This window comes from Crocodylus porosus, unplaced genomic scaffold (genome assembly GCF_001723895.1).
Source record: "Crocodylus porosus isolate Cpor-Errol unplaced genomic scaffold, CroPor_comp1, whole genome shotgun sequence".
Classification (NCBI taxonomy): Eukaryota; Metazoa; Chordata; order Crocodylia; family Crocodylidae; genus Crocodylus; species Crocodylus porosus.
The window spans coordinates 132,681-143,330 of NW_017728904.1; the positions used below are offsets into that span (position 1 = coordinate 132,681).

General features: G+C 55.3%; 1 protein-coding gene and 1 non-coding gene across 2 annotated transcripts; one reads left to right on the forward strand and one right to left on the reverse strand.

The window, feature by feature from the left end:
- Positions 1–1,257: 1,257 nt before the first annotated feature.
- On the reverse strand, positions 1,258–1,329 carry TRNAM-CAU. The gene has a single exon. It is a non-coding gene; the product is annotated as a tRNA-Met (tRNA).
- A 337-nt stretch (positions 1,330–1,666) lies between these two features.
- Positions 1,667–8,952, forward strand: ILF2 (interleukin enhancer binding factor 2). The gene is made up of 15 exons (XM_019556761.1): positions 1,667–1,748; positions 2,022–2,078; positions 2,546–2,588; positions 3,710–3,814; positions 4,214–4,291; positions 4,516–4,618; positions 4,703–4,768; positions 5,053–5,169; positions 5,344–5,422; positions 6,232–6,319; positions 6,604–6,665; positions 6,975–7,089; positions 7,627–7,717; positions 8,299–8,468; positions 8,804–8,952. The coding sequence occupies exons 1-14, from the start codon at positions 1,744–1,746 to the stop codon at positions 8,457–8,459; spliced, it is 1,170 nt and encodes a 389-aa protein (XP_019412306.1). The 5' UTR covers positions 1,667–1,743; the 3' UTR covers positions 8,460–8,468; positions 8,804–8,952.
- Positions 8,953–10,650: the final 1,698 nt, after the last annotated feature.

The following is a 10,650-nucleotide window of genomic DNA, read 5'->3' on the forward strand; positions in this document are numbered from 1 at the left end:
TTTGGAGGCTCCCAGGTGAACTTGCCCCACTTGAACCCCCCTGAACCCCTTGGGACCTCCAGACCCGCCATGGCCCACACTGGCAGTGCCTTGCCCCAGCTTGGGGGTTGGGGCGGGGGGAGGGGAAAGGGTTTGATCCAGCTGGAAAAACACAGATGGGTGAAAAACACCAAGCGTACTGCACACGCCCCCCACCCAGCAATGACACTGGACCTGATCCTGGCAGCTGGGGGCCCGATCCTGCCCTATCTTGGTACAGCCCCCGGGCCCCCAGATGTGCCCAGCTCCAGGGCTCTGCCCTCCAGTGTTGCCAGGCTCTATGCCACACCCCCAAGTGCCAACTGCCTGAGTCAGGTGATCACGCGTAGCCCCCGACCCTCTCCCTCGCTCTGTTCAGGGTGGAGCCCAGTGGCCTGGGCCAAGGATCGGGCCCCACTGGGGGGGTGCTGTGAGCAGCTGGTTGTGCTCTCATCCCTGACAGCCCCGATCCTGCCCTGCCGGCTGACCCCAGGCAGGTCTTGTCTCTTCTCTGGGGACATGTTTGCACCCTTGACCTGGGCACATCCTGCCAGCCCGCTGTCCCGCACAGGGGCTGCTGGGTCACACCCCCTGGCAGCTGGGATAAGTGGAGGTGCTTTTGCAGCTTCATTAGTGCAGGGCATGGGATTGCCACAATCAGGCATTCCCAAGTGACCGGGGAGCTAATGGGGTCCATTACCCAGGTAAAGAGCAGGGCAGGTAGGTGGGGGCCCTGACGCACAGGGAGGGGGTCCCTGCCATCTGCCGCCTCTTTGGGGCAGGGTCCCCAGACCCCTGGTCACACTTCCCCTGGGCAGATGGGGCACTCATGAGGAACAAGGCAGTGAAGGCATTGCCCCTGGGAGAGCAGAGGCCCGGATGCCAAGACTCCTGGGTTCTCCTGGCCCTGGGGGGCAGGGTTGGGGGGCTACAAGGCGGCAAAACCCATGCAGGGGCTCCCGGAGCCCAGGGGTATGGAACAGGCCTAGCCCTGGGGCAGCAGCAACTCCAGGCAGGGCTGGCAGGGCAGGCCCTGGGACAGGGGGTTATTTCTGCCCCTACCCTGGCACAGGAGACCACGTGATCCCTGGATGTGCCTCCTCAGGTGTGGGGAGGCCCCCCCCAGGCGACACAGGACAGTAGGAAAAAGCAGGCCGGCGGTAGTAATGTAGAACAGCTAATTAATTAGTTACCCAGCTTTTTAATTAACCCAAAGGGAGCGAAAACAAAAGCATTAACTAGCAGAGGATGGTTTCGATCCATCGACCTCTGGGTTATGGGCCCAGCACGCTTCCGCTGCGCCACTCTGCTACTTAAAATCCACTCACTTATGAGTAAGCATAAGGCTAGGTCTGGCCACTCACGCATGCGCAACGAAGACACCTATCAGATCCCCCCCCAGGACAATTCCACGCGCGCCCCGCGCCACCTCCCGGCCGCGCTCGCGCCCTGCAAGACGCATGCGCAGTAGCGCGGGCCCGCTCGCCAACTGCCGCCTTCTTGTTCCCGCCCCCCCGGGCCTGTAATTGGCCCAGCACTCCCTCTCCGATTGGCTCGCTTGAGATAGATGGGGAAGCAACCCAATAGCCGAACAGCGAGCGAAAATACCAGGCCGCGGCTGGCCGCACGGGAGCCAATCGCTGGGCTGCTTGTTGCGGAGTGGACAGCGCTGGCCGGCGGCTTCTCAGCGGCAGCGGGTTCCATTGTTCGGAGGTAGTGGGCGCCATGAGGTGAGCAGCGGCTAGGGAAGCCCGTGGGGGTCGGGACAGGGGGAGGGGCTGAGGAGCCCGCAGGCAGGGCAGGGCCTGGCGGGCGGGGGAAGGAGGAGGGGGTGCCCCACGGGGGGTTGCTGCAAGGGAGGGCTGAAGGGGTGGGGGTTTCTCGCGGGAAGGGTTCGGTGGGGGGAGAATGAAGGGGGTAGAGGGGCCCCGAGGGCTTGGCCATAGGGACAGGGGCTCGGGAGGCTTACTCAGCCGTGACTCTCGGCCTCTTCTCTCCCCCAGGGGTGATCGAGGTCGCGGCCGTGGCGGGCGTTTCGGGTCCAGGGGCCCTGGCAGTGGGTGAGTGCCATCTCCAGAAGAGGGTGCTGCTGGGAGTGCTGCCTCCCTAACTTTGGACCCCTCTTTGAGGGGCTGCCGAGGGGGCTCCACGGGGCTGACAGTCTCTAGCCTGTTTCTGCCCTAAACCACCGTGAGAAGCGAAGCTTCCTAGATCTCCAGTGCTGGAGTCTGCGTGTGAGGGAGTAGTGGTAAAAACGCTGGTCAGATGCATCTTGCTCTCCCTTCCAGTTCTGCTCTCCACCCCTCTGATTGGAGGCTGGGCAACTTGGACCTGTCCTATGGTCTGACCCAGTCAAGGGCAATTCTGATTTTCCTCCAAACTAGATTCCTAAGGAGTGGGATATGTCTAGTCACCCATTTTAAAGCTTCTTAAAAGTTTTTTTTTTTTGGGGGGGGGGGGGGAGGATTGGGAGTCCCTTGCATATAATGAGAACTCACCTCCATTTCCTCCCACTTTTTCCTTTTAGTTTCAGGCCCTTTGTGCCACACATTCCCTTTGACTTCTATGTGGTAAGTAACCTCTTACAGTGCTTGGTGCTGGCTGTATAAAACAGCAGCAGGGTTGTAGTGGAAAATAACACTTCTGTTGAAGTAAAAAAAAAGTTGCTTGTTTCTTTTAAACTAGGGAATGTAATAGCAGAACATCCTGTAGGGCCATAGGAAATGGTGCATTTCAAAACCAAAAACAAGTGGCTGATTCTTGGCTTGCTCGAGTGAGCGGGAGGCGAGTAGGTCTTTGAGGCAGCATACGTGCAGTATTTGACAGAGGGTTGATGATGTAGTATGGAAAGCCTTGGTGCTTATCACTAACACGAATCACAACCTATCCCACTGTTAAAGAGTGGAACAGGAAATGAAAATCCTCTCCCAGATCTGTAGCCAGTACCCCAAAGTGTGCATTACCTTAGCCAGGTTCCCTGAGCAGTAGAGTCTGGTCTTCCTCCAGGTCTTGGTTTCTGTGTGGACTAAACAGGAATAACTTTCTTCTCTGTCTTCTTATAGAGGAGGAAGAGGAGGAGCTCATTTCCTTTCTTCATTGAGCCTGTCTGGTGTAGGGACACACAGGTGTGGCTTTCTCAGGGAAAATGGGTTAACTGTTTCCTTGCCTTACAAGGCCAGGATCTGTGTTCCCATTGCAACAATTCAAGAGGTTTGAATATCTACAGGCAGGAGTCTCATTAGGAAATTGAGTATGATATTGAATAGGTCTCAGATGCTTTACTGCCTTTTAGTACTCAGCTGGACCCATCATTAGAGATCTACCTTTTAAGTCCTACTTCTCTCTCTGTCATTTTATTGCTTGTAAACTAAAAAGCTTCTGTGCAGAGCAATGCCTTGCTGCAGGTTCTGGTAACTAAGGTGCGATTTTTTTTTCAGAGACCTGCTCTTGATGCTGGAGCCTCGGTAAAGATGTGGGTAGGAAGGGAAGTTCTTTTTACTCCACTGAACCTAGTAGAAATGGAATGTGCAGCCTGGATGCCATGTCCAAAAGGCTGTAAGCAAGAAAATGTAGTTAGAAGCTACTAGGGAATGTGGAGAGGAAAGCTGGGATAAGCTTGTTTTCTTAAGTGCTGCACCAAAGATCTTGTATCGTTGTCGGGCTGCTGCTTTAATGTTTGCTCCTGTTGCAGTGTGAGATGGCCTTTCCTCGCGTGAAGCCTGCAGCTGATGAGACGGCATTCAGTGAAGCCTTGCTGAAGAGAAACCAGGATCTGGCTCCAACCGCAGCTGAGCAGGTTAATAAAGCTTGCTTCCCATGCGCTTCTTATGGAAAACTTTCCTGGACTCAAACTGGTGCTAGGTTACTCTTAATTCAGTGTAGACTCTTTTGTAACAAACACCAGAAATCATCTTCCAGCAAAGGGATACCTAGCTTTACATCTCTCAACTTGATCAAGGGACAGGACCATGGCTGGGTGCTAATTCCAGCCTGCAGTAGGATGGAAAAGGGCTATGTTGGTTGGAAAGTGGTTTTAAATCTGTTTTTCCTGACTTGTCTGTTCCTTTGCATGTCTCAGGATTATCCAAAACCCATCCTTTCCCACCCTTTGAGACAAAGGCTTGCATTTGTCTTGCAGCTTTAGTTGAAAAGGTCACTTGCTGCTACCATCACTGTGCATTCTCATATTTTTCAGGCATCCATCCTGTCTCTGGTGACTAAAATAAACAACGTGATTGACAACTTGATAGTGGCGCCAGGAACTTTTGAAGTGGTGAGTCAGTCTTGTCTGCGGAGATGTGCCAGGTCTGCAGGGTTGGTGCAGCTCTTCAGAGGCTGCCTTAGTCTGGTTGGGTCTCTCCTTGTCCTCATGAGGCAGGTCAATTTTGTGTTGGTTTCTTTGCTCCTGACCTTGGAGGCTCCCTCTCGAGAGAGGCTGTGAAGTTGAGTTGCATGCTCTTGGCTTGTATTAACTCTTGGCTTGTTCTCTTGAAACAGCAAATTGAAGAAGTCCGCCAGGTGGGATCCTACAAGAAGGGCACCATGACGACAGGGCACAATGTAGCTGATTTGGTGGTGATCCTGAAAATCCTGCCTACCTGTAAGTGTCCTCTGCTCCTGATTGGGTGTGGCAGTCAGAACCACTCCAATACCTCAATCATTTTTTTTTTCTCTCTCTCTGTAGTGGAAGCAGTTGCTGCCTTGGGAAACAAAGTGGTGGAAAGTCTGAGAGCCCAGGATCCTACTGAAGGTTGGACCCTTTGCTGTGGGCAGTGGGGATAGAGATGAGTAGAACAAGTAGTGGAGTGACATGCCTAGTAAACAGGGACAGATTGAGTCCCTCTGGCCAGGACTACTACTTTCAGGACAAATCTGATGTCATGGAAGAGACTTCAGCATAGTGCTGCAGCCCCACAGCTGAGCCTGGCATCATCCATTCCCCTTTTACTCTGTGTTCTGGGGTTGTCTGTGGAGGTCTGTAGTATCCCTGCTCCCACCCCACTGAAGTAGCTGTGGTGTTCTTTGTTCCCTCAGTCCTGACCATGCTAACCAATGAGACTGGTTTCGAGATTAGCTCAGCTGATGCTACAGTGAAGATCCTTATTACAACTGTGCCACCCAACCTCCGCAAACTGGACCCAGAGTTGCATTGTAAGATGTCTCAAAGCCTGGCTATCTGTGTGTGTGTGTGGTTTGTCTGTACTGATGCCTGTGATAATTGTCCCCCCTGCCCTAACAGTGACCTTCCTGGGTAGCTGATTGCTGGGCTGATTGTCTTCAAAAGTTCTGACTGCCTAAATCTTGCCTTTCTGGATCCTCTTTCAGTGGATATCAAAGTGCTGCAGAGTGCCCTGGCTGCTATCAGGCATGCTCGCTGGTTTGAGGAGAATGCTTCCCAGTCCACGTAAGTGATGGCACCCCTGAGGTTGCACTAAAATAATAGGCTTTGCTGTATGAGATGAGCCGTGGGGGGTGTCCCCTTGGAGCTTAACCCCTGATCCTTCAGTTTGACTGTCCTTTTGTTAGTGCTGTGGGGGCTTCCTTTCTAGCCAGCCAAATAAGAATCTATAAGTTTATAAGGGGTGCTCACCAGGATCTGGGGGAATGTCTGTACACCAGAGTGCCCCAAGGGATGACTAGATTGAATGGTCACAAACTCCTCCCATGACCGTTTCAGGCTAAACATAAGGAAGAACTTTTTTCCTGTCCAAGCCCCCAAGGTCTGGAATAGACTGCTGCCAGAGGTGGTTCAAGCACCTACTTTGAATGCCTTCAAGAGACATTTGGATGTCACTCTTGCTGGGATCCTGTGACCTCTGCTGACTTCCTGCCCCTGGGACAGGGGGCTGGACTCAAAGCTTTATCTTCTGAGGTCCCTTCCAGCCCTAATGTCTATGAAATCTATGAAATACTGGGCTGCTGTGCCTCACAAGCACTGCCAACTTCTCAGTTGTCTGGTTCTTTCACGCACCTACTTGGAGCTCATTGCTGCCTGAGTGGTGTGATTCTACAGGGTCAGCTCTTGTTCATTTGTGGGGGAGCTGGTGGGAAATGAGCTGCTGGTTCTCTGGGAGGTGATTACGCAGCCCCCTTTGATATGCTTCATCAGGAGATGTCTTCACTCCAGCCCCAAAAGCAAGGCATTCCTAGTGCACTAGAACATGCTCTAGCAGCCATGGCAGTCCTCTAAACATTGTTCTTATAAACTTCCAGTGTGAAAGTCTTGATTCGACTGTTGAAGGATTTGAGAATTCGCTTCCCTGGTTTCGAGCCCCTTACTCCATGGATCCTTGACCTCCTGGTATGTGCACAGAAGAGGGGGGGACTAGCATGCCGATAGGTGTCTGACACATGATTGGGCTTCCCTGGCCAGTGCAACCAAGCATGGGGCGTGGGCTTCCATTCTGCGGAGGATGTGGAGAGAACGTGCTCTAGTGTCCATTCCTCCAGGCTGAAAGACACAGCCCTTGTGGAATAAGCCCTGGGACGTATAACTTCTGCCACCACAGGATTGTGGGGGCTTAAACTTGTCCTTTCCTAAAATAGAGCCTGTATCTAACCACGTTCTTCTCCCCTTTCCTGCAGGGGCACTATGCTGTGATGAACAATCCCACCAGGCAGCCCCTGGCTCTCAATGTGGCTTACAGGTATGGCAGCTACAGCACAATACCTTGCAGACCGAACCAAAACTTTCCTCTGGATTTGCTCAGAGCTCTGAGTTTCCCACTTTGAACATACTCCAGGCTGAGAGAACTCGGACCCCTTTGGCACATTTACTTGCCAAAGCAGATGCTTCTAGCTAGCTGCTACCCTTGCCCAAGTCTCCAACACAGGGACCAAACACGATAGTGAGGGTGGGGCAACAGAGTGGACTTGTTGCATCACCAAGCCAATATATGGGATTGTGTGGTGTTTAAAATGGACCTGCTTGTTGGTAACCTCTAATTGTCTCATAGGCGTTGCCTTCAGATCCTGGCGGCCGGGCTCTTCCTCCCTGGCTCTGTCGGAATCACCGATCCCTGTGAGAGTGGGAACTTCAGAGTCCACACGGTCATGACCCTTGAACAGCAGGTGAGGAAAGCCTGTGCCTGTGCAGTCCCCCTGCAGCAGTGTGGGGAGGGTCAATGCAGCTTGCTAGTGCTGCACCCCTACGAAACTGCCTAGACCCCAGTCTGTACCCTGCCTCTCTTACAGACTAGGATTTGTTGGGGCTTTGGGGAAGGGGATGTGCTTACAGTATGAAACATACCTGGTGCCTTAGATGGCCTCTTGACTAGTTTAGCTGAAGTGGCGCAAGGGGCATGAGCACCCTTTGCCGTAGTTGGTTGGGAGGAGGGCGATTTGAACTGGTGGAACCCACTGCCTTGGAATAAGAAACTTGCACGGCCCCCTCATTCCTGATTAACAAACTAGTCTACTGAAGAGAGTGCTAGAGGGCTACTGCCTCTTCCTGGGGCTGGAGTAGACCCACCCTCTGCAGGATGGGTTAGAGTCTTGGCTACACACATCTGGGGCAGCACACCCTCCAACTGTGACACTGCGTGAGACCTGTCCAAGACCAGTGCAGGGACTCCAGCACACACTGATTCTCCCACTTACCCCTCATAGGACATGGTGTGTTACACTGCACAGACGCTCGTCCGGATCCTCTCGCATGGAGGCTACAGGAAGATCCTGGGACAGGAGGGCGATGCCAGCTGTAAGTTAGTGTGTCACGACTGCTGATCGGCAGGACCAGTGTGTGCCAGGGATGCTGAGAGCTGTTGCTGGGAGTGTCACACCCCATGTTTTGGTGGGTGGGGGAGAATAGTACACTGTTCTGTTACTAGACTGATGGGGAAATGAGCCCTTCCATGCAAAGGGTTTGTGGCTAGAGGCTCAACACACAAGCATGCTGTGGAAGAGGCCATCCCAGATGGGCAAGCCAGGAGGCTGAGCGAGCAGCCAGGGATCAGTACAAGTTTCCTGCTGGATGCAGGTTGCTGCTCTGCAGTAAATGCTGCCTTGTGACTCGGGAGCTGGCCACTGAGGCAGGAAGGAAGTGGGCAGGCACAAAAAGCTTGCTGCCCCAGAGCACGTGTGGCTGGCTCAGGGGCCACCTCAGCTTCCTCATGAGCCCTGCCAGCAGGAGCGAAGCCTGGTTCTGTAAGTTATGCCCTTCTGTTTTCCTTCCTGGCAGTGCTTGTTAGTTCCCTGTTCTGGTGAATGCTGTGAGGATGCACGTGGCAATGGGGGCCATGCTGGTGGGTCACCACCTGCTGATGCTGCTTCTGTTTGCAGACTTGGCTTCGGAAATGTCCACCTGGGATGGTGTGATAGTGACGCCTTCTGAGAAGGCGTATGAGAAGCCCCCGGAGAAAAAGGAAGGAGAAGAGGAAGAGGAGAATCAAGAGGAGACAGCAGCAGGAGAAGAGGAGGAAAGCATGGAGACTCAGGAATGACCCGACCAGGTAAAGCCTGACTGAAGCACAGGGGTGCAGTGCAGCTGTGTCACTGAGGTGCTGGGTACAGCGCTTTCCCTCCCATAGCCCCCCAGGCACGTGGAAGTGTTAGATACCCACCCTATTTCCACTGCAGTTCCTCTCATCCTGGGGGCAAAGCCAGACTTGGTGATCTGGCTTTAGTTGTGCTGGGGTGAGGGGGATGTCCCTTAGGGCTGTGGCTGGGGTCCCACCAGCTCCAGGACATCTTTGTCCCCTCCAAGCCACCTCCTTCCTCCTGCAGCAGGAGGGCACCAGTCCGCCCTGCAGCTCCCCTGACAGGCACTTGCCTGCTTTTCTTGCAGGGCACGTCCAGCCTGTGGACAGAGGAACAGAGGCCAGGCTGTCCTCCCCTACAGCGAGCATCATATCCTACCGCGTCACCCTACATCAACCGATACTTGTATTTTGTTGTGGTTTTTATAGTTTAACATTAAAAAGTTCTGCCCTTTTATGTGGCTCTGACGTCTGGGTGCAGGAGCAGGTGCTGGAACAGTTCTGTGCTCCAGGAGCCAGAGTCTGGGGGTCTGGCCTCAGGTCCCCGTGGCTGACTGGGAGCAGGGTGCACAGTCCTTTTTGGAGGAGCCCAGGGTTGTGACGTGGGTGCAGCTGCTTGGGGGGGAAGTGGACCTGGAAGCCATATGGTCTTGCAGTTACTGCAAAGGCTTGCAGTGGTGGGTGCTGCTGCAGCGACAGACAGCCCCTGGGGCTGTGCGGGTGCAGGCAGGGCACTATTCACTCAGCGTTTGCAAGCGGGGGGGTCACTTTATTGTGCCACCTGGAGCTTAGAGGTACAGTACATGGAGCTGGGGTTAGTGCGTGCTGTCTCGGCCAGCCCAGGGGGCAGGTATGCAGAACCATATCCCCTCCCCTCCATGCAGGCAAGCCCCAGAGCAAGAAGCTGCCTGCTGCTGGCCCAGGTGTCCTTGGCGCTGATGACAACATGAGCTGCGGGGAGCCAACTCTCCTCAGCCACTGGCTTGTGGGCCTGGACCAGCCCTTGGGGCAGTTAGTATGAGCTGGGGGTCCCACTGCAATCCGCTCAATCCAGCACGGCAGCCTGGACTCAGTGGCATCACTTGCTGGGGGAGCCCTGCGGGTAGCCCCCTGACTCCAGCATGGCCTTCCTGCGCACTGTCTCCTTGGCTACGCTGTGGTTGAGTCTCCGCAGCCGCTCCTGCAGGTGAGAGCATGTTCATCAGGGCAGGGAGAACTATGAGGGCTGTAAGCCTGACCTGCAAGGGCTGCCTGGCAGAGCAGAGATGGCTCTGGAAGCTGACTCATGCAGGGGCTTGCTGAGGCTGTTGGCCTGGCAGAGACTGACTGAGCTCAGGGCAAGGCACCTACATGTACAGTGCCACCAGAAAGCTAACAGAACCAGGACTGTTCAGGCAAGAGAGAACTCTTCAGTTCCATCTTCTTGCAGCGCCCTCTCCAAGGGAAGCCCCGCCTGCTAGTGTTCCTCTGCCACAAGGGCTGTGGGGGATTCAGCCAGGGGTGCAAACGCCAGCCCCTGTCCTAAGCCCTGTCAGAAGCACCAAGAGCCCCCAGCAGGAGGGGAAGAACCTCTCTGCCACCTTGTTCCTGAACCCTGGCCAGAGGGTCCCGGCAGCCAGCCCCGCACCCACCTGTGCGTTCTGCAGGATGTTGTTGACCAGCACGACGCGGCGCCGCGCGTTCAGCAGCTTCTTCACGTACGGGTCTAAGTCCAGTGCGACCTTCTGGTCTTCATTGATCCGGCACAACTCTGGGGGAGGAGCAGCGCTGCAGCACCCTACAAGGACCACGCCCCTCCCTGGGTGGCCCCTGCAGCACACCCACACTAGGGAGTCCCTCTCCCCATCCCCCAGACCGACCCTGCCTGCCCCCTGCGGCTCACCCGTGGCCAGGCTGTCGATGTGCTCCCGCAGCTCCACCTGGCTCTCCCTGCGGACACAGCGACGGGTCACAGGCGGGCGCTGGGGACCCCCAAGGATCTGCCCCCAGCCCCGCGCCAAGCACCCCCCACCCCGGAGGTTCTGCACCCCCAGCCCCAACGCCCACGACCCCAGGGCTCAGCGCGAGCGAGGCTGGATCCCCGGCCCTGCCCCCCGAGCCGCCCACCGCACGGCGTGCACGTGCGCGTCGAGCTGGCGCACGGCCGGGCGCAGGA

Bases quoted from the DNA above. Each gene is read 5' to 3' on its own strand.
- ILF2 (XM_019556761.1), top strand. The intron at 4,769-5,052 runs GTTGGACCCTTT...TTGTTCCCTCAG, and splicing joins AGCCCAGGATCCTACTGAAG to TCCTGACCATGCTAACCAAT. The intron at 7,090-7,626 runs GTGAGGAAAGCC...TACCCCTCATAG, and splicing joins TCATGACCCTTGAACAGCAG to GACATGGTGTGTTACACTGC.